Here is a 23,425-nt window from a genome sequence, read left to right as displayed (position 1 = left end):
CCTAATGGCTCTTACACTCCAGTGAGGGAAACGCTGTGGAACTCAGCCTTTGAATGATTGGAGGAGCCAGTAGGTCCAATTGCTTTGCTGGCAGTTGAGGAGGAAACGGCAGCCCATGGATGGGAGGGAGGAGCCTCTCTCATACCTGTCTGAGAGGCGGGGTCTTCCCTGGGACAGCCACCATAGGTAATCCATGTCCAGGGTCTGTCTCTTCCTGGCATCCCTCCCCTAGTTGGCAGAAGCTAGACTCTCAAATACCACAGCTGCCTGGTAAAAACACAGGGACTACAGCTGGCAAATATCCCTGTCCCTTGTTTCGGAATGCCCACTGCCTTCCCTGACTCCTTACAGGGGGCCTGGATGGAAAATTGGAGACAGCATCAGATTGATCCACTTTTGTCTTTGGCTGTTAGATGATGTTTTTCTAACTCTGCCTGTCTCTGGATTCTCTTCTCCCTGCTTCACTTTGGGAGCCTGTGTTGGAAGAAAGGCAATCATTTTAAGAAAGGAAGAATGTTGGCCAATCCTGGGGGGGATTCACACTTCCAGGCAAGGCCAGAAAGGACAGCCTTTAGGGAAGAAGGTAGAGGTGGGAACAGAGTCCAAATAGCTTGTCACCTCACTTAATTCTTCTCTATCATCTCACATCTAGCCATGGGCAGGGACCCTTCTTTGGCCTAGCCCCAAGGACTCCTGGTCTTGGGGAGAAAGGGCCTATAGGCAGAGGCTAAAGAGTTGGTTCTATGTGTGATGCTGGCCTCCAACAGCACTGCCTTCAGGTCCAGGTGCTGAGGGCACAGCCAGCTTCTCATCGTGTGATCCAAACATCTCCATGCTTGGCTCCCACATTCAACCAAACTCAGTTGTTCCCGGTCGTCTCACTCTCTCCCAGTCTGGGGGCCTCAGACCTCTGGCCAACTCTTAGAAAAGCAATGTGGAGCCCAGATCTGCAGGAATGCCTCCCACAGCTGGGCCCCTCAGAGTATCAGAAGCAAACTTTATACAGTCTGCACCAGGCCTCGGGAGGCAACCTCTGGGAGATGGAGCAAGGAAGCCTGCCTGGCGGAGAAACAATGGGAGCCCAGACATACCCCCTTCGAGACGCCCTATCCTCTTGTCAACTTTCCCACACTGGCTGACTCTGCTAAGAGCCATCCCAATTGTTACCCACCTATTGCAGGATCACCACCTCCTTGAACAAGGATGGACCAGAATGTAACTCATTTCCTCAGGCCGCACCACTGTGGAGTCAAGTTCACAAGCGTAATGAAAATTCTGCGGGTTCTTCCATAGGACCTCCAGGCCCAGGGATGTGGTTAGCACAGACCGTGCTTTATGTGAATTAGAAAAAGGAGGCCCTTCTAGACGCATGAACTTTTAAAGGTGCCACCTCTGAGTGAACAAAGCAGGAAAAGTGTCCCCTTTTGTGCCTCCGGCAAGGCACTCGTGGGCATGGCATAATTTGTCCCATGGATATACGCAGCCCTGAATCAGCTCCCCTTTCAAAGCCTCCCCCAGGTTGTCAGGGTGTTTTCCGGAGCTCTTATGCTCACCAAATGGTCCATTCCCTGCAGTCACCACCTGGCATCTGCCATGCTCTTCCTTTCCTGCTCCATCAACCTGGGTGATGGTCTCTGTTGCTGAGACCATTGGAGGATATCTCACCTCTGCTGGAGGCCACTTTGAGGGTGGTGTCCAGGCCCAGGGGTGACCTCCCAATGCTCTCAGAATGGCCACTCCTTGAGATGCTGGAGTTGGCTGTGCCCTCAGCAGCTGGGCGTGAAGGCAGTGCTGTTGGAGGCCAGCATCACATAGAACCAACTCTTACAGCCTCTGCCTATAGACCCTTGCTCCACAGGACCAGGAATCCTTGGGGCTAGTCCAAAGAAGGATCCCTGTCCAAGGTGGATATTAGGTAGTCCTCCCCATTCCAGTTCTCCCCAAGCTCATGAGAAAACCCTCCTGCTTCCACCATTCCTCCCCGTCAAACACAAAATTGCCTGCTAGGGGCCCTACCCACCACTGTTGGGGAAACATCTAACACACTGGGGTGAGTGGAGGCTCCCGCTACATATGATGCTGGCAGATCCTGAATTTGCTCCTCGACTAGAATGTGGCATCCAGAAGCTGAAGTTTATTAAACATTAGAACTTACTGAATCCCTTAATTTAGAACAGAGCTTTGTGGCACTGGGCTTGTAGTACGAAGCTGGAAGCATTCAGGTCCTACTTTCCTCTTCCTCACTGTCACTGGCACTTTACTTCTTTGAATTTGGATCACCTCATGACTAAATTGAGCACAATGATGAATGCTTGGGAACTCTAGATTCTTCAAGACCTTCCTGGAACATAAAACTCTGGTCAGGATAATGCCAGTGAAAAAGAGCCGAATTTTGTCCTTCCTACTAGCTACATAGCTTATTTAACTCCACACATTACCTTGTTTCTTAACAGCCCTTCCATATGCCTGCTTCTGTTCTTAGCTTGTGGTCCATTCTGACTTTTTGGTTCTTTTCTACCAGGTGCAGAAAAGTTGATAGCTGGCATCTCCTTGTTGAGCATGTATATTTGCATATATCAGTGTGGAAATTCTGGGTTAGGCAATTTCCAGTGGTTTGAGAAGACCCATGAGAAGTAGGGTACTTCTGCAGAAAAGTAGGAGCATAGTCCAGAAAGGAGTTTCCATTGAATCGAGTAGAGAGAAACCCAGCTCCTTGGAGAGTTCCCTAATAGCCTGTCAGCAACAGCTACTGTGACTTGGAACTGGGCAGGAGCCAATAGCCCCTAGCCCTGAGCTAACGCATCTTTTCACCCTTCACCTCCCTTCCTCCTAGCAACACAAGATGGTTTGGATTATTATGCCTCCTTCTCATTGGTTCCTCTACCTCAAAATACCTCATCACTGGCAAATTCAAGATGCAGCTGCTGCTCTGATTGGCTGATCTGTTGCTGGGGTAAAGGCCAGCATGGTGATGCTGCTTCCCAGATGTGGTCTCCTTCAGGCCCTGAACACACACACTCCCATTTGGTCTCCCTTGACCTTCCTCCCATCCCCAGATAGTCCCTCCCTCCTCCTTTTGTTGCACAGTAAACAAGTGGTCCATCCAGGGGTTCCCTGGGGACCCAGAGATTTTCATCTTTGCGGTGTTTAGCTTCTAAAGCTGGCTTTTGTATAACCCATGAAGGCAAAGCTGGGGGAATCAGTTTTTGCACAATCAAGAACACACACATCTCCACAAGACTAAGCAAGGGAGGATAGATTCCCTGACAACTAAATCCCTCATCAGCCACTGAGGAAGCTAAGGATGGCTTTGCATGTAAGATAAACAGGTGAAAATGGGGGGCTTGCTAGACCTCAACTGCTACCAGTTGCCACTGTACATGAAATTCCATCATTAAAATTTACTGCTTTATGAATTTTCTTCTCCTGGAGCCTACTGTTAAAACACAAAGAGCCCAAAATCTGTTCTGAAAGATGTGTGAAAAGGTTCCCATGTGCTCAAATACATTTAGAGATGCCAACATATTTTAGCACCCTGTGGTAGGCAGAATAGTGGCCCCCAAAGATGTCCTAACCCACAGAACCTGTGACTATGTCACTTTATGTGGCAAAAGGGACTTAGCAGATGTGATTAAGGTTCAGGACCTTGAGATAGAAAGGTTATTCTCCATTATCTAGATGGGTCCAATCTAATCATATGGACCTTAAAAGCAGAGAGATTTTCCTGACTACGGTCAGAGAAAGAGAGGTGATGATGGAAGCGGGGTCAGAGAGATGCTGTGCAGCTGGCTTTGAAGATAGAGGAAGGGGCCGCAAGCTGGGGAATACCGGTGAATGCCTCTGAAAACTGAAAAAAAGGAAACAAATTCTCTTGAAGGGCCTCCAGACACAGTCCTGCAAACATCTTGTTTAGCCCAGTGAGACTGAGACAAACTTCTGACCTATCAAACTACGAGATAATACATTTGTGTTGTTTTAAGCTACTGAGTTCACGGTAGTTTGTTACAGCAGCTATAGAAAACTAGAGATTCACGGTGCACTTTGGCATAGTGAGGGCTCTAGGGAGCCTCTCAGAAAAGATACCCTTAATCCAGCATTTCAGAAACTTATTTGAACACCAAACCCTTATTTCCCTGAACATATTAGCATCTTAGAACATGATGTGGAAAATACTGCATTAAAGCATTAACTGTTGTTAACATCTTTGAGTGATTTCGTTCATCTGTTTTCAATGCGATAGTTAGGTGAGGGAGAATAGGACATGGGGCAGGTAAGTCTTGATGGGCTGACATGGAGGTCTAAAGAGGGGAGGCCTGGTGTGGGAAGTCAGGAGACAGTGGAGAATAGAGAGGAAGTGGACACATGCTATAGAGAAATGTCAGCTGCTACACAACTTGTGTTGTTATGCTCAATAGTTTGTGCCAAATCCTCCTTGCCCTTTGGGTTCACCGTCTTCTCTAGGAAATGTCCCCTGACCTCTTCCTCTCCCCCAGGCCTGGGTTGGAAGCTCCTCCTACCAGCTTCCATGGTCCCCTGTGTTTATTTATGTCTGGCTGTGGCAGCAATGTACTGAAATTGCCTGTTTATTTGCCTGTCCCTCCCACTAGCCTGAAGTTCCCGGAGGACAAGAACTGTGTCTAGTTCACCGTTCATATCTTCTGTGTCCCACCGGTGCTCGGCACATTTAAGTAGTCAGGCTGAGCAACTGTCTCATCCTCTTTGGACCATAAATGTGTGTGAGCTTAATCCTGACTTTCCTCACGATTGGTGGGTGCTGTGAAGCCTGTATCACCGCCACTGGGCCCTGTGCAGGATGCCCAGCCACAGTCCAGCCTAACAAGAACTCATGTTCCAAATAAGATTATAGAGCACCTTCTCTCATTCATTTTGTATTTTTTAACCTATCTACCTTTTTTTTTTTTCTGGTGAAACAAGCAAAAGCTTTAGCCTGAATGTGTTCTGTGTTGGTCCACAGTTTATGAGGCATCTGACTAGGCTACAACAAAGACTGAGATTAAAAAAGTAAATGTTACACTTTCAGGCAATTGAAATTGATAAGTTGTAGATGTGAATAGGACACCCTGGGCAAAGGAAATGAGGGGCTAGGTCAGTACTGGCGTAAGGTAAGAGAGAAGATGAACCGGAGAGCAAATTCCATATATCACATCTCCCATAATCGAGGAAGGCTTCCTGGATCTAGAGGATTTGAAAGAAAAGAGTAACCAAAATTTCATATGGGGAACCACCCCTGTCCCTCTCTTAGTCCCAAGGTGAAACACATGATTTTGGTCTGAACAATTAGAGCCTTGAATCCACTAGCCCCAGTGATTGTTTAGGTGAAAAGGACTAAGCAGAGTGGCTCTGAGTCTGAACTCGAACCTGGAAGGATAAAGTCCTAAAGCTGTTACTCAATGGAGACTGGCAATAAACCAACATAAGGGCAGAGGTGAGGAATAGAGAGGGGCCCAGTCCTGATGACACCACATGAGTCCTGGGTTAAGCATCATTTGACATCATTTATATATGAGCCAGTAAATTCCCTTTTGTGAGAAAGCCAGTTTGACTTGGATTTCCATTCCTTTGCAATTGAGAGTCCCGATGATGCAGAGGAAAGAAGAGCTTACATGGTATGAACAAAGAGGTGATAGCTGGGATCAAGAGGCAAGGAGTAGTGGACACCTACTCCCAGCTCCCCTCTCTGGGAACTGCCACTTCTCCCACCATCCTCACCATCATAGAGGAGGACTCCCATGCCCCTGGGCTTGTTCAAAAGACTGCTCTCTTGGCCACAACTGAGCCCACCCTAACGTCTCCCTTAGGAAATTGGAACTGGGACTAAGAGTCCAGTGTCAGTCGAGCCTGGTTTCCTTAAGGGGAAAAGAGGTAAAACCTTGGGAGCCATGGTATAGCTGTATGTTCTGCCTGTGGACTGTGCAGAAGAGAAAGCAAGGCAATATCATCACCACACTACAGATGAGGAAAACAAACTCAGAGAGGTTAATGTGGCTTGCCTAAGGTTGCACATTTGGTACGATTTTTACAGAACTAGAATCCAGCTTTTCTGAATTCAAGGGTTGGGCAGGAAACAGCTGGGTCAGAGCGGCCTAAGAACTCTGGACACGTGCGAGATTTGGGGCAGACAGCGGGGAGTGATCATAGCCCGCCCAGCCACCCCAGAAAAGAGTCAGGCCAAGTGCAAGCACTCAAAGACATCTCTCTAAGCTCAATGCATCAAAAAAATTCCGGTATTTAACGGGTCCCTCGCTGGGCTCAGCGACTAGCCTTAAAGCCAGGACGCAGGCACCACCTGCAGAGAGCTTATACCGCCTAAATCTGCGGCACCAGAGCGGCCATAGATTCCCGGAAACTACAACTCCCATTGTGCACCGCGACAGCGTGGATTAAACCGGGGATAAACTACAAGCCCCAGAATTCCTTGGAGGAGAGGCGCGAGTACGGAGGAGAGGAGGGGCGTAGTCACGTCGTCCGCGCGGGACCGTTAAATTTGAAACTTGGCGGCTAGGGGTGAAGCCTTGAGGTGGCGGGTTTGTGAGGGGGTCGGGTGCGTGCTTTTGTTCGGGAGCACCCTCTGCTCGCTTCAGTACCTCTAAGGGCAGGTTGCAGAAGGAGGCCCAGACGGTCTGCGGCCCCGAGGAAAGGCCCGTGGCAGGACGAGGGCCTGAGCCGGGAATGCAGGATGGCGGCGATGAGGAAGGAAGGGGGTGCCCTGAGGTAGGTACGGGAGGGGAGCTGCTGGGAGCAGGGCCTGGCAGGTGGTGCGACGCCGCTTAGAGCAGTCAAGGAGAGGACGGCACGGTCGGGAGCAGAGCAGGGCTGGCCGGAGCTTCCTCCCTGTGGAGTCGGAGGCGAGGGGTGGAGGTGAAGATGAGGGCGAGCGCTGACCTCCGTGGGACGAGGCCCGTGGGATCCTGCTGCCTCCAGCTGCAGAGCAGGGCGGGAGGGCCGTGGGACCCCAGTGGTACGGAGAACTTGGAATCTGTAGTGTGGCCGGTGTGTGCATCTCAACTCAGCCACTGCTGGCCTTTGACCCTGGGCACATCTAAATAGGGAAAATGCTGTTATTCAAGCTCCTTTGCCGGGTTCTGGGAGAATTCTAAGCATGTGTAAAGTAACTGCCCCCAAATAAGGGCCAACCAGTGGGTGCTATCATTATGCCAATGGCACAGTTAGAAGTCTGAAAAGCTGTTCTCTGCATGCTGGCTGCTTTTTATATATATATATATATATAAACACGTGTCAGCTTTTCTAGGTTGGAATTCTGTATGCGTTTTCATTATGGGGTGCACAATACTTAGATAAGTGCCGTGTCACGAGCTCTTTAGTTCATGCGACAAATATTTATTGACTGCCTACTAAGCGCTAGGTGCAGTGATGAACAAAAGACACAAAAATCCCTACCCTCGTGAAGCTTAAGTTCTGGGTGGGATGAGGGTAGGGGCGACAGACAATAAACAAGATAAAGAAGCTAAAAGAAGGATGGTGGTCAGTACAGCAAAAAATAAAACAGTGAGGAGGAGGGTGGTTGGTGCAATTTTGGATAGTTTTGAACAGGGGACCTCACTGAGAAGGTATCATTTGGGTTGAGACTTGAAGGAAACTCAAGAGCTAGTCGTGCATGTCTCTGGGGGAAGTACGAAGGCTGGAGGGTAAGGGCTGGCAGAGGAAGCTGCACCTGCCAAGAAGCTGGAGCAGAGTGAACCAGGAGAGTATAAAGAAATGAAGTAAAAAATTAGGTGAGGGTGCAGGCGTTGTAAGGACTTGGCTTTGACTCTGATTGTAGTCGCAAGTCATTGGCAGAGATAAGACATGATCTGACTTGGGTTTAAATGGGATCACCTTGGCTGCAGTGTTGAAAAGGGTAAAGGCAGAGAAGGATGGAAGCAGGGAGACCAGTTAAAAGGTTATTGAAATCACCCAGGCAAGAGAACATGGTGGCTTGAGCCGGGCTGGAAACAGTGGAGATGGTGAGAAGAGGTTGATTTCTGGATATATTTTGACGGTAGAGCCCACAGGATTTGTTGAGTGACTGGGGAGATGTGAGAGGGGTGTCAAGGTTGGCACTAAGATTTTTGGCTTGAGCAACTGCGAAAATGAAATTGCCGTTTATTTGAGGTGAGGGAAGACTGTGGGAGGAGCAGGTCTGGGAGGAGGCAGGAGAAGGAGGGAGAGGGAGCAGAGCCAGTTCCGCGTTGGAAATTTAACTGAGATAATTTAATTACTATTTTTAGAGCAAGAGGAGAAATTCAGATGAACTCCACAGACATTTATTCACTGCTTACTAGTGTCAGGTCCTGTGTTAGACCATGGGGTTACAAAAATGAGTGACGAGCCCTTAACATTTACAGGATTCACACAATATAGTTTAAAAGACATGAGTAGTTACAACCTAAATTATTAATCACTTACACTTCACTTCCTCGAGGAGAGTTTTCAGCTCTCGTCTAGACTGAGGTCGCACATAGCTTTCACTCTATTTTCAAGATTAGTGCCTCTGTCTCTGTTTTAAACCCAGAGGTAATGTCTCTCATCTAGAAGCCTGTTGGACCACTGCAGAGGTCGGTAGTTCAGAATACATACCCAACATGGTGATGGGCTCCAAAAAGTTGTGGGGATTCCCCGCATAGGCTTGATAGAATTGGGGGCAGGGGGCAGTTGTGAGCAGTAGACTGTTTTTGTCTGCTTCTGCTCCGGACTAGCTATATATGTAAACTTCAGTTTTAAGCCATCAGTTGAAACATGGTGTTAGTCTGACAAAAACTTTGCTTAAATTGCTGTAATTGTTTAAATTAAACCGGATGATGCATTCAGTGGTAGGCATAGAACTGCTTTTCGTCTACTTTGCCAAATTTATAATACTTTTTTCCCTTCTTTTCTTCCTGCCTTAAATTTTATTCTTATAGTACTATCCACAATACCCTTGCCACTTTCTCTCTTCATTAGGCGATACTACAGCCATAAACTTGGAAACCAGGTCACAGAAAGGCCCAGAGCTTAGGAGTATAATAACACTACTAATGTGCCAGCCACCATGTTCAACCCAAAGATCATGAATAATCATTTATCTGAAAATATTTACAGTGGTCTAGTGATATAATAACTCAATATTGGTATGAAATGTACTTTCGTTTCCCTCTTCACAGTGAAACCATGTCCCTGGAGGGAGATGAATGGGAGCTGAGTAAAGAAAATGTACAACCCTTAAGGCAGGGGAGGATCATGTCCACACTTCAGGGAGCATTGGCCCAGCAAGAATCTGCCTGTAACACTACTCTTCAGCAGCAGAAACGGTGTGTAGAATGGTGGGGTTCCACTGTCATCATTCTTCCCCAACTGCGGTAGATAATGTGGGTGTGAATCCGTGCAGGATGGCATAAGGAGTACTCTTCAAAATTGGTAGTATGAGAATCTGCTCCTTTCCTGCTTTTTCATCACATGACAGCTATCTCAAAATCTCACATATGATTAAGAACAAGAACTATAGGATTCTATTTCATTGTGAAGCAGCCAACCTCTTATGTCAATAGAAATACATCTTATACAGGGGGCAGTGATAAGCAAAGTAAAGCAAGTGTCATATTACAATATTTCCCAGAAGTATTATGTCATTCTGGATCTCTAAACAGAATTAACTCTTTGATAGCAATCAATTAGGGGCTGGCCCAGTGGCGCAGCGGTTAAGTGCGTACATTCTACTTCTCAGCAGCCTGGGGTTCGCTGGTTCGGATCCCGGGTGCAGACATGGCACTGCTTGGCACACCATGCTGTGGTAGGCATCCCACATATAAAGTAGAGGAAGATGGGCACGGATGTTAGCTCAGGGCCAGTCTTCCTCAGCAAAAATAGGAGGACTGGCAGTAGTTAGCTCAGGGCTGATCTTCAAAAAAAAAAAAAAACGATAGCAATCAATTAGAGAAATTGCTTCCTTGGATTGTGAATACTGAGGGAGAGTGAATCTGCTATCTTCTATGTATACTCAATTATTAACTTTCTAGAAAAGTATTTTTGAGAAGATGTCAAAAAGAAATAGTGGTCTCCAAAGGAAATGTAAACCTCAGAGAAATTGAATTTATGCTAGAAGGTTTCTCAATAGTGGTTTAGCAAACTCTGGATAAAGAAAAGCTGAAAAATACTGCTACGTTATTCAAATGGACCTACAGGACTTGCTCTCCTTTGACTAATACATGTTTTGATAAATATGCTTTTTTCAAAAAAATAAACTGAAGTATCAATTTCTACCCTTAATTTCTGACAAAAAATTCTACCATCATAGGCAAATTATTATAATTTTGGGCGATGATGTAATGAACATCTTTTTTCGTCTCATTGGATCTTTAAAAGCACTTGTTTTATGGTTTTGTTTCAGAGGTGGTGGTGTTCTGTTCCTAACTCTTCTTCCTGGCTTCTGTGACGCTGTATTAGTTTTTCCACTTCTCTAACTACTCTTCCTTTTTTCTTGTTGGCTTCCTACTGCTTTTAACCTAAGTCTCTGTTTTTTGCCCTCTGTTCTTCCATATTCAAATTTTCCAGGATTGTTTAACTACTGTTTACTTCTCTTACTTGCCTTCTAAATGTCTATGTTATCTACCAGTAACATAATTAGATAAATGTTTCACTGATATAGTAAATACTGACTGTCTTCTCTCATAAATGACCTTCCCTTTTCTACTCCATTTTGGTTAATGGTACCAAAACTCACCTGAATGATCTTACTGCTCTCTCACCCTAATTTTATTTAGTCATTTACTAAGGATTTTTTTTTAAGTATAATTTACATGTAGTGAAATGCTCAGATTTTTAAGTATACTATTTAATCAGTTTTGACATGCATTTTAAGACAGAACATTTTTTTACCTCAGAAAGTTCTCTCAGGCCGGCCCGTGGCCGAGTGGTTAAGTTCTCGCACTCTGCTTCTGCGGCCCGGGGTTTCCCTGGTTCAGATCCTGGGCGGACATGGCACTGCTCATCAGGCCACGCTGAGGCAGCATCCCACATGCCACAACCGAAAGGACCCACAACTGGAATATATAACTATGTACTGGGGGACTTTGGGGAGAAAAAGGAAAAAAATAAAATCTTAAAAAAAAAGTTCTCTCATGCCCCTTCCCAATCAGTTGTCTTCCCGTCCCTCGTGAAGCAACCAGTGATCAGATTTCTATCACTGTAGGTTACTTTTGCTTATTCTAGAATTTTATATAAATGGAATCATACAGTCCTTTCACTTAGCATTTTTTTTAGGCTTTTTCACGTTGCAGTATATTCCTTTTTATTAGTAGTATTCCATTTGCTTATCCATTCATCAGCTGATGGACATTTAGATTCTTTCCAGCTTTGTGCTTTATGAATAAAGCTGCTATGGACATTCTTGTACAGGGCTTTTGTGGACATAGATTTTCATTTCTCTTGGAATAGAAATGCTGGATCATAGAATAAATGTATGTTTAACTTTTTAAGAAACTAGCAGTTTTCCGAAGAGGTTGTAAGATTTTACACTCCTACCAGCAATGTATGAAAGTCTGTTTGCCCCAAATCCACTCCAGTATTTGTTGTTGTCAATCTTTTTTCATTTTAGCTGTTCTGGCGGGTATGTAATAGTATCTTATGGTTTTACTTCCCATTTCTCTCGTGACTAATGGTGGTGAGCACTTTTTCACATGCTTGTTGGCCTTTTATATATCTTCTTTTGTGGTGTATTTGCTCAGATATTTTGCCCAGTTTTAAAATTGGATTGCAGCAGTTCTTTATATAATATGTGTTGCAGGTATTTTCTCCCAGTCCATGGCTGTCTATTTTCTTGGTATTTTTTGATAAGCAGAAGTTTTTAATTTTGATGACGTTTAGTTATTGTTTTTCTTTTATGGTTAGTGCTTTTTGTGTTGTCTCTAGATCTTTGCCTACTCCAAAATTGCAAAGAGATTCTCCTGCGTTTTTTTCTAGTAGCTTTATTGTTTTAGCCTTTATGTTTAGATCTGTGATTCATCTTAAATTTATCCTTGTGTATGGTGTGAGGCTGGAGTAAAAGTTCTCAGTGCCCCCCTCCCCCCCGACCCGTACCCCAGTATGGATATATAGTTGTTCTGCCTCCATTTGTTGAAGAGATTTTTTTTCTTTCCCAAGTGAATTGTTTTGGGGCCCTTGTCAAAATATTGTATATGTGTGGATTATTTCTGGACTCTGTTCTGTTCTATTGATCTAGCTGTCTATCCTTTCACTAATTGTATATTGTTTTGATTAGCTTTATATAGTAAGTCGAAGTCAGGTAGAGTGAGTTCTCCAACTTCTGTTGTTTTTGAAATTTTTTGGGCTATTCTTAGTCCTTTGCCTTTCCAAACAAATTTTAAAATCATCTTGTCAGTTTCTAGAAAAGAGCCTGCTGGAATTTGCATTGAATCTGTAGATAAATTTTGAGAACTGCTGATTTTTATCAGCAGTGTCTTAGATTTTATTTTTTCACCATTTGTGCAGATAATCCCCTCATTATCTCAAATTTAAATCACCATATTAGCTTCATAATTGTGGCTCCTTTTCTAATTTCTCCTACTCTTGTGATGTTACTTGATTGATCTGAAAATCTTTTCTTAACATAGATGAGATACTTTCCAATTAAAGAACCAATAGTGACTCAAGCAGATGGAATCCAAGGTCTTTAAATTTATATTTAAAGCATGCCCTTCTTACCTCTCCAGACATCGCCATTTATTCCCAATACTGACTTTATGTTATAGCTCAGTTTCCTCTGGATAAACTCTCCCATTTTCACATCTTTATTCAGTACTTATTTCCCTCTCTCTTGGAAAACTCTTTCAAATCTTATGGTCCCTTCAGAGTCCCACCTTCTGAGGCTACTCCTTTTGACTTCCATTCTTGGAAAGCTTTTACCATCCATTTTTGGCAATTGTAATATACTACACTGCTTTGTATTATTAATTAATTTTTCATTTATGTACTTTCTTATTAGAGTATAAATTCCTTTGTGTCAGTGACTATTTTATTATTCTTTATATAAGACATAATGCCTTATACAGTTTTCATTGACTAATCATTTGTCTGAAGTGTGGTTTGTTACCCAATACTTCCCCTCTGTTTTAACTGTTCACTCTTAACTTAGTCTTAGCCCTCTACCTCTCCTAGCTCTTTATAGAGTCATATTTTACACGTTTTTTTTGAAGCACTCCCCAAATTATATACAGCATTATTCTTCTCTGACTAATGTTACCCATGGGATTTTTCTTTAAGATTCTTATTTCTCTATATTTGTGTATGTGTGTGTGTTTAGTTTGTTCAATACCATCATATACATATAAAATAATAGCTATCATTTATTGAGTACTTACTATTTTAAACACTTTACACTTAAGACTAATCAACCTAATGAGATAGGTACTATTATTATCCTCATTTTACAAATGTGGAAGCTGAAAACACAGTTTCAATAGCTTGTCCAGCATCACTCAGCTAGTGATGGTGGAGCTGCATTTGAACCTGGGAGTTTCGTTCCAGAGCTGTAAACTGCTGTGTAAACTGCTTTTCTATATGTTGTCTTGGAATTTGTTTCTCTAGTTTCTACATGTTTTGTCCCTCCTGTTATGTTATCAGGCAGAATCCTAATAATTTCTTTTCTTTTTCTTTCTGTTTAACAAACCCTCAAGTTCCAGTGCAGTTATCTAGATTGATAGTAAATACTTAATAAATCAATAAAAATGAAGGTGATACTTGTTCATTTGGCTGTTATCACTATTGCTTACGCTAACATTTTCTGTTTAAATTTTAGGGCATTTGAATCTGAAATTCGATTTTACACTGGAAATGACCCTCTGGATGTTTGGGATAGGTGGGTCTTTTTTTTTTTTAATAAGGGCAGTAGAAACTTAGCAGATGAGTCCTTATGGCTGTGCTTCTCAAATTGGGGTGTACGGAGCAGTGTGTCAGAGTAGAAAGTGGTGTCTCGGGGATACAGAGAGACAGAATAATGATAGTGTATCTTCCTGAGGTGTTCAGCACTGAAGAACTTTCCAGTTTTTGGCATGCACCTGTGAGCTACACCCTTTCATTCCCATCCCCATTATTTCCCAGAGGCAATGTTAGCCATACTTGGAAAAGTTTGAGGGATACAGGCTTAGGGTATGTCATTGAGGACCTTTAAATAAACATCCTTTCAATATATTAGACATTTCTGCTTTAAAAAGTCCAGAATGGGTGTTGGAGCAAGAACAAAAGAACAGGTTAAACTTTAAAAATATTTTTTTCCTTTGCTTTCCATTCAGGTATATTAAGTGGACAGAGCAAAACTATCCTCAGGGCGGGAAGGAGAGTAATATGTCAACATTATTAGAAAGAGCTGTGGAAGCGCTACAAGGAGAAAAACGGTATTATAGTGATCCTCGGTTTCTCAGTCTCTGGCTTAAACTGGTAAGTCTTTTCAATCTGAGAAATATTTGTTTAAAATATTAAACCAAGGGGTTTTCTCTAGAGGTATCTGATGCACAAAAAAATGGCAAACCCTGAGTCATTTAGTAGATACTAAACATTTAATACTCAGTATTTGTTAAATTGGGTTCTACTTTAAAGATAGATTTTAATATCCAGTTCTTTACCCCTTTAAAAATGATCATAGGGGCCAGCCCCATGGCTGAGTAGTTAAGTTTGTGCGCTCCGCCGCAGTGGCCCAGGGTTTCGCCAGTTCCAATCCTGGGCGTGGACATGGTACCACTCATCAGGCCACACTGAGGCTGCATCCCACACAGCACAACTAGAAGGACCCACAACTAAAAATATACAACTGTGCACTGGGGGGGCTTTGGGCAGAAAAAAGAAAAATAAAATTTTAGAAAAAGTGATCACAAGTCCTATATACCTCTCCATGGGAGTGGGTTATCTGTTTATTTATTTTAAGCATAATTGGTCCATGCAACTGTGCTGGGGGAGGATAAGTAGGAGCCAACACATGACATTAGTACAGTTGTTTGGGGAAAAGATTTTGTAGGTGGTTCTGGTATCCCTTTCTCCCCTTTTTGAGAATCATCACCATAAAAAAGTGATATTTAATTCTTCATCTGTCTTTGGGCTTCTGTTACCTAGTATATTGCTGTTTCCAAAAATATCTACCTGACCACTTTGTACTGTCTCACTTGCCTTGTAGTTCTTTTATTCCTAGAGCACTCTTGAGGATTTTTTATGAAAACATCTTCGTAAAAAATAATGACCAGAGTTTCTTAGACATTAATTTCATTACTTTTATCCTAAAAGTGGTGTTTGACATATCTTGGCATCCTTATTGACAAGCTGGAGAAATTACCTTAGGGAAATTAGTTACAGGAAGTTGTAACAAAGGATGGCACCCAAAGAATGCTAAACAGATTTGTTATCATGGAGACTATGGTTCCTGGTGGTATAGTAATGGATTTTGTTCTTCAGTCTATCCTATTTACTTATCCTAAATAATATTCTTATATGTGATTTATTAAAAGGTTGTACTAGATAAACCTCTAAAGTGACTTTTAATCCCAGGATTCTATGATTATAATTAATTGGAGCTATTAAAAGTCACAATTAATTGGAATAATTTCTCTATTCACTTACACTAACCTGCGCTGTTACTGAAGAGCAATGACATTATCATAAAGTAAAAAGAATAGTCTAGACCCATGCTACTGAAAGAATGGTCTGCAGACTGTTCAAGATAAGTACAAAAATTGAGAGTAAGCATTTAGAAATTTTGTTAACAATTTGGCATTGCCACATCTAAGTACGTCATCATTTTTCCAGTAACTTCTGTTTTTTTGCTAGTTTTTAAAAGTATCAGTCAACTATGGAATGGAAACTTTTAAACACCCTCCCCCTACCCGCCCCCCCCCCCCAAAACTTGCCCCTTCACCATAGTTAATCTGAGAATTACTGGTCTAAACAACCTTCAAATTCAAATGATCAACCCTAGAATGATCAGCAATAATCTGAACTTTGTACATGGATAAGAAGGTGCATATTACACTCTTTTCCTGTTTTTTTCTTTATGAGATGGTCAAGAGGAGTAATAATAGATGGGTTGCTCACACTGCTCCTTTCTTTTGCTTTGCAGAAAAATTTCTGCAGTCAGAATTACTTTTATAAGGCATAACTACAATCTAGCTAAAGGAAAAATTTGTTCTTAGAAAATATCCAATATTTTTGGTTTAAAGTGTAAAATTGTTTTAGTTTGGCTTTTTAGGGGTTACCAAAAAGATTTAACTTTTGGATCCATTAATCTAACCATATTGTCCTTTTATTTATGTTATTTCTTAAGTGATCTCATTTAGCACTCTGGAATAACCTGATCTTTATTGGCTGTCCCATGCTACACCAGAATTATTCAGAAAGCCATTAACGAAGTGAAATCAATGTTAAGCTCTATTTGTGTAGTAATAGATACCAAGAACTGGATCTTATACTGGCAACACATTCAGAATTATAACTTTGCTTGAAACACCATCACGTATGGGAAAACATCACTAATTTGGGTAACCAGAAAAACCTATTTACTGAATTACTGAAAAATTAAACCATAAAATACTAATGGTTTTTGTCAAAGATATAAATGGATCATTTCCTTTATTCAACCTTTTTCTACCAGAGCCTGGCTAGGGACTGGGATATAGTAGATATCAATATTTTCTGCCTTTGTGGAGCTTACTTTATTGGTGAAGACAGATATTAAGCAATTAATTGAAAGTGTAATAAAAAAGAAAGTATTCAGTTGTATGGGTATATATACAAAGGGAATTTAACCTAGGCTAGACAATCAGGAACAGATAGATATGAAAGAAAATACATCTAGTAAATAAACAAGAGAAAATGTTAGCCTCCCTAGGAGTAAAAGAATTCCTAATTAGAACACTGAAATGCCATTTTTATATGAAATTAGAAACTTTTAAAAATAAGTATTTTCTGTGAAACAAGTATTTGGGAATTACTACTAGCATTTTATTTTTTGTTAGTTTTGTTTTGTTTTGTTTGTTTCTTGTGAGGAAGATTGGCCCTGAGCTAACATCTGTTGCCAGTCTTCCTCTTTTGCTTGAGGAAGATACTTGCTGAGCTAACGTCTGTGTCAGTCTTCCTCTATTTTGTGTGTGGGATTCTGCCAGAGGGTGGCTTGACGATTGGTCCTAGGTCTGCACCCGGCATCCAAACCTGCAAGCCCTGGGCCACTGAAGCAGAACGTGAACTTAACCACTACACCACTGGGCCAGCCCCACTACTAGCATTTTAAATTTATACAACCCTCTTAGAAAGTAATTTGTTGCTTTTTAATATAGTTCTTCTAGGAATTTATCTTAAGGGAGTAGTGTAAAATGTGAAAGCTTGTATGCATGAAGATATTTATTATAGAATTATTTATAATTGGGCAAAATTAGAAGTTTATCTAAAAAATAGGGAAATAGTTAAATGATGGAAGATCTACTAGATGGAACATTATTCATCCATTTAAAAATAATGTGAAGAGTAAGAACCATGGAAAAATGAATGATGTACTATTAAGTGGAATAAAAGCAAATTTTATTATGATTAAAACTTTATAAAATGGTAAGAATCCTTTTATCCTGTGTAAAATGATGTAATATGTTCCCTTTTTTTTCCCTTAAGGAGAAAAAATGACTGAAGAACATATATCAAACTGTTAATGGTGCAGGATTTTTAGTGATTTTTTTCCCGCCACTTCTTGCTACTAGAATTATCTACATTGTATGTGGTCTTATAAGATTCCTTCTAAAATACTTTAATCATGTCATTCTTTTGCTTATAGCTCTCCCACCCCAACACACATACATTGACTATCAGGTAAATTTAAAGTTGATTAGCTTGACATTCAAGACCTGTCACACCTTTCTTTCCAAACTCCTATTTAGGCTGCACCCTCACAAACTTTTATTCTTCTCTGTCCTTGCTTGTGCTGTTTTCTCTGTCTGGAATGCCCTTTCCCATTCTCTGCCTGATGCAGGTCTGTTTCTTCTTCAAGGCCACACTCAAATGTCACACCTTCTTGAAGTCTTTCCTCCCTATCCCTTTATTTTTTTTTTTAAATTAACCTCTTATTTTTGTCTGCTTTTTAGGTCCTCCCAGTATAGTTCTTGTAACATCGTATTATGATAGAGATGTTATATAAAAATTATTTAATTTTTAAATACTGGAACTCCACATGGTATCCTCCAATGATTGTTTGACACATAACAGACACTCAGTAAGTGAATAGAAATTGGTTAACTGTTAATGCTTTTAATTTGTTACAGGGGCATCTATGCAATGAGCCTTTGGATATGTACAGTTATTTACACAACCAAGGTATTGGCGTTTCACTTGCTCAGTTCTATATCTCATGGGCTGAAGAATATGAAGCTAGAGAAAACTTTAAGAAAGCAGATATGATATTTCAGGAAGGGATTCAAAAGAAGGCTGAACCCCTGGAAAGACTGCAGTCCCAGCACCGGTAAAGTGCTTCTCTGGAGCTTATCTTAGCTCTTTAAAACTCGTAGAGATAAGTGGTCGTTTTTGCGTCTGAATAAAGTACTCTCCATGGATTGGCAAGTCTACTTAGTTACTATTCCATTTTTTAAAAAACATATTTAAATATTTTTTATTTAAATTACAGTAAAATCCACTCTTTGGTATATTGATCTTTAAGTTTTCGCAAATGAATAGAGACATGTAACCATTACCATGATCAAGATAGAGAATAATCTTATCACTCCACAGAATTCCCCCGTGCTCTCCCTTTGTGCTCAACACCTACTCTCCCTCCCCTCCTCTGGCAACCACTGATCTATTCTCCAGCCGTATAGTCTTGCCTTTTCCATAATGTCATATAAATGGAATCATACAGTATGTCGCCTTTTGAGTCTGGCTGCTTTCATTTAGCATAGTGCATATGAGTTGTAGGAGTTCTTTATATATCCTGAATACAAGTCTTTTGTCAGATATGTGATTTGTAAATCTTTTCTCCTAGCTTAAGTCTGGTCTATTCATTCTTTTTAACAGTATCTTTTATGGAATAAAAGTTTTTAATTTTGAAGAAATGTAACATCAATTATTTCTTGTATGGATCATGCTTTTGGTACATCTGAGAATTCTTTGTTTAGCCGAAGATCACAAAGATTTTCTCTTATGTTTTCATCTTGAAGTTTTATAGTTTTTACATTTAGATCTGTGATCCATTTTGAGTTAATTTTTGTAGAAAGTATGGATCAAGGTTCTTCTTTTTTTTGCATATGAACTTCTATTTGTTCCTCTGCCACTTGTTGAAAAGATTTTCTCCACTGAATTGCCTTTGTACCTTTGTCAAAAGTCAGTTGATCATATTTGTGTAGGTTTATTTCTATTACTCCATTTTGTTCTATTGATGTATTTATTCATTAGTGTACACCACACTATCTAGATTGTAGCTTTATAGTAAGTCTGGAAATCAGTTAATATGGGTCCTCTAACTTTGTTCTTTTTAGCTCTTTGAGTTCCTTTGATTTTCTGTATATATTTTAGAATCAGCTTTCTGGGATTTTGATTAGTATTGTGCACGAACATGATACAGTAGTCCTTCCTTATCTGCAGTTTTGCTTTCTGAAGTTTCAGTTACCTGTAGTCAACAGTGGTCTGAAAATATTAAATAGAAAATTCCAGAAATAAACAATTTATAAGTTTTAAATTGTGCACCGTTCTGAGTGGCATGATGAAATCTCTCGCCATCCACTCCATTCCACCTAGGATGTGAATCATCCCTTTGACCAGTGTGTCCATGCTGTACACGCTGTCTGCCCATTAGTCACTTAATAGCCCTCTGGGTTATCAGATCCATTGTCCCGATATCAAAGTGCTTGTGTTTAAGTAACCCTTATTTTACTTCGTAATGGCCCCAAGTGCAAGAGTAGTGATGCTGGCAATTCAGACATGCCAAAGAGAAGCCGTAAAGTGCTTCCTTTAAGTGAAAAAGTGAAAGTTCTCAACTTAACAAGGAAAGAAAAAAATCATATGCTGAGGTTGCTAAGATCTACAGTAAGAATGGATCTTCTATCTGTGAAATTATGAAGGAGAAAAAACAAATTCATGCTGGTTTTGCTGTCACACATCAAATATGTATATATAGGAAAAACCATAGAACATGTAAGGTTCAGTATTGTCCGAGATTTCAGGCATCCACTGGGGAGTCTTGGAACATATCCTCATGGAAAAGGCTACTGTATATTTCTCCATTTATTTTGATCTTTGATTTCTTTGAGTGAGTTGTGGTAGTTTTTATCTTTCAAGGAATTGGTCTGTTTCATCAAAGTTGATGAGTTTATGGGCATAGAGTTGTTCATAGTATTCCCTTATTATCCTTTTAATGTCTGTAGGTTATGTAGTGATCTCCCCTCTTTCATTCCCGATTTTGGTAATTTGTCTTTTTTTCTCTCAGTCAGTCTGGCTGGAAGTTTAGATTTGATTGATCTTTGGTTTTATTGTTTTTTCTCTTAGTTGATTTTCTGTTAATTTTATTAATCTGTATTCTTTATTATTTCCTTTTTTGTGCTTTGCTTTGGGTTTAACTTGCTCTTTTTCTAATTTAAGTGACAACTTAGATGACTGATTCTAAATCTTTTCTAATATAAAAAATTTCTTTCTAAGCACTGCTTTAGCTGTATCCCACAAGTTTTAATGTAATATTATATTTTCATTTTCATTCAGTTCAAAATATTTTCTAACTTTCCTTATGTCTTCCTTTTGATCCATGGGTTACTTAGAAGTGTATTATTTAATTAGGAGATGTTTGGGGATTTTTCAGATATCTCCCTGGTACTGATTTCCAATTTAATTCCATTATGATCAAAGAACATAATTTGTATGGTTTTAATCCTTTTAAATTTATTAAGATTCGTTTTATGGCCCAAATATAGTCTGTTGTGGTGAATGTTCTATGTACACTTGAAAAATATGTGTTTTCTGCTGTTTTGGAGTGCAATGTTTTATACATGTCATTTAGGTCAAGTTGAGTGGTAGTCTGTTCTGGTCTTCTGTATCCTTGCTGATTTTCTGTCTACTTGTTCTATCAGTTACTCAGAGAGGAATTTAGAAGTCTCTCTTTTTTTTTTAATGCTTTTTGGTAAGGAAGATTGGCCCTGAGCTAACATCTGTTGGCAATCTTCCTCTTTTTTTTTTTTTTAATTCCCCAAAGCCCCAGCACATAGCTGTATATCCTAATTGTAAGTCCTTCTAGTTCTTCTATGTGGGATGCTGCCACAGCATGGCTTGATGAGTGGTGCATAGCTCTCTGAGCCCAAGATCCAAACCATCTAACGGGGCTGCTGAAGCGGAGCGTGGGAACTTAACCACTATGCTGCCGGGCCGGCCCCTAGAAGTCTCTTTCATTGTGAATTTGTCTATTTCTTCTTTCAGTCCCATCAGTTTTGCTTCATATATTTTGAAGTTCTGTTGTTAGGTGCATATGCATTTAGAAATGATCCTTGTATCGTTATATAATGTTCATCTTGATCCCTGGTCATACTTGTTCTGAAGTCTACTTGGTCTAATATTAATACAGCCACTTCAGCTTTCTTTTGCTTGCATGATATATCTTTTTCCTTTCTTTACTTTTTTTAATAGCTTTAGAGTTGTGCAACCATCACCACAATCTAAGTTTAGAACATTTTTAACACCCCAAATGAACCCTGTGCTCATTAGCATTCACTCTTCATTCCCACACACCCCAGTTCCAGGCAGTCGGTAATCTGCTTTCTCCCTCTGAATTTGCCTATGCTGGACACTGCACATAAGTGGGATCCTACATTATGTGGTCTTTTGTGACTGGCTTTTTTCACTTAGCATGTTTCACTGTCTTAGATCAACATAGTTGTGGCGTATATGAGTATTTCATTCCTTTTTATTGCCGAATAATATGCCATTCTCTGGATATACCACATTTTGTTTATCCATTCATCAGTTAATGGATATTAAGGTTATTTCCCTTTTTTGGCTATTATGAAATAATGCTGCTGAAAACATTCATGTAACAGGTTTTTGGGTGGATTTCCTTTTACTTTTAACCTGTCAATGTCTTTATATTTAAAGTGGGTTTCTTTTACACAGCAAATATTTAGTTGGGTCTTGTTTTTTTCCTCAAATCTCACAATATCTTTTATATGATATATTTAGAACACTTAGTGTAATTATTAATTTTGTTGGATTTAAATGTACTGTTTTTTAATTTGTTTTCAGTTCTCTGCCTTTTGTTCCCCTGTTGCCCCTTTCCTGTCTTCTTTTGGATTATTTGAATATTTTTTAGTATTTAATTTTAATTTTTTTTTTTGGTTTAATATTTTGTCTGTTATGTTTTGAGTAGTTGCTTTAGGGTATATAATATGTATAGCTCACCTTTAACAGTTTACTTGGATTTAATATTGTACCATTTCCAGTAAAATATAGAAGCGTTATAACCGTATAGGTCCCTTTATCGTCCCTACTTTTTTAGTATACTTCTCACATGTGTTACATCTACATTCATTGAAAACCCCACCAGACAATGTTATAATTTTTGCTTTCAACAGCCATACATATTTTAAAGAACTCGGGAGAAAAATAGTCTTTTGTATTTACCGTTTCTGTTCTTTCTTCATTCCTGAAGTTCCAAACTCTCCTGTAGTATCATTTCCCTTCAGCCTAAAGAGATTTTTTTTTCAGCCAGTCATTTGGAGTAAGCCTTAGCCAATAAATTCTGTTAGTTTTTCTTCCTCTGAGAATGTCTTCATTTCCTCTTCATTCCTGAAAGATATTGTCCCTGGATGTAGAATTCTGGGTCAATGGTTCTTTTCTTTCAGCACTTTAAAGGTGTTGTTCTGCTATCTTCTGGTTTCCCATGAGAAATCTGCAGTTATTTGATGATACCTCACCTGTGTATAATGTGTGGGTTTTCTCTGTGTGCAGTTAAGATTATTTTCTTTAACATTGGTTTTCAGCAGTTTGATTGTTATATGTCTAGGGTGATTACTTTTGCATTTAATCCATTTGGGGTTTACTGGGCTTTTTGAATTTGTAAATGTATGCCTTTCACAAAATTTGAAAAGTTTTCAGCGTTATTTTTTTTCTCATGATTTTTTTTATTGTGGTCATAATAGCTTATAACATAGTGAGATTTCAGTTGTACATTATGGTCGTACACCATATAAGTATGCCCCTTCACCCCTTGTGCCCACCCTCCACCCCCCTTCCCCGGTGACCACTAATTTATCCTCTTTGTCCGTAAGTTTGTTTATATTCCACATATAAGTGAAATCATATAGTGTTTGTCTTTCTCTGTCTGGCTTATTTTGCTTAGCACGATGCCCTTAAGTTTCATCCATGTGGTTGCGAATGGGACGATTTTGTCTTTTTTTTATGGCTGAGTAGTACTCCATTGTATATATATACCACATCTTCT

The 23,425-nt window shown here is 40.3% G+C and overlaps 1 protein-coding gene across 1 annotated transcript in view; it reads left to right on the top strand.

Moving 5' to 3' along the window:
* The first annotated feature begins 6,428 nt into the window (after positions 1-6,428).
* The window catches only part of BUB1B (BUB1 mitotic checkpoint serine/threonine kinase B), a 51,149-nt gene continuing 34,152 nt past the window's right edge, over positions 6,429-23,425 (top strand). Inside the window, exons 1-5 of the mRNA XM_003363524.5 lie at positions 6,429-6,732; positions 9,162-9,308; positions 13,790-13,849; positions 14,283-14,427; positions 18,279-18,475. Coding sequence (XP_003363572.1) covers positions 6,698-6,732; positions 9,162-9,308; positions 13,790-13,849; positions 14,283-14,427; positions 18,279-18,475 — 584 coding nt within the window. The 5' untranslated portion in view covers positions 6,429-6,697. The remainder of the gene's footprint in view (positions 6,733-9,161; positions 9,309-13,789; positions 13,850-14,282; positions 14,428-18,278; positions 18,476-23,425) is intronic.

This window comes from Equus caballus, chromosome 1, assembly GCF_041296265.1.
Source record: "Equus caballus isolate H_3958 breed thoroughbred chromosome 1, TB-T2T, whole genome shotgun sequence".
In the NCBI taxonomy this organism is placed as follows: Eukaryota; Metazoa; Chordata; class Mammalia; order Perissodactyla; family Equidae; genus Equus; species Equus caballus.
Note: the sequence above shows the minus strand (reverse complement) of the source record. Positions and strands in the feature narration are given on the sequence as shown.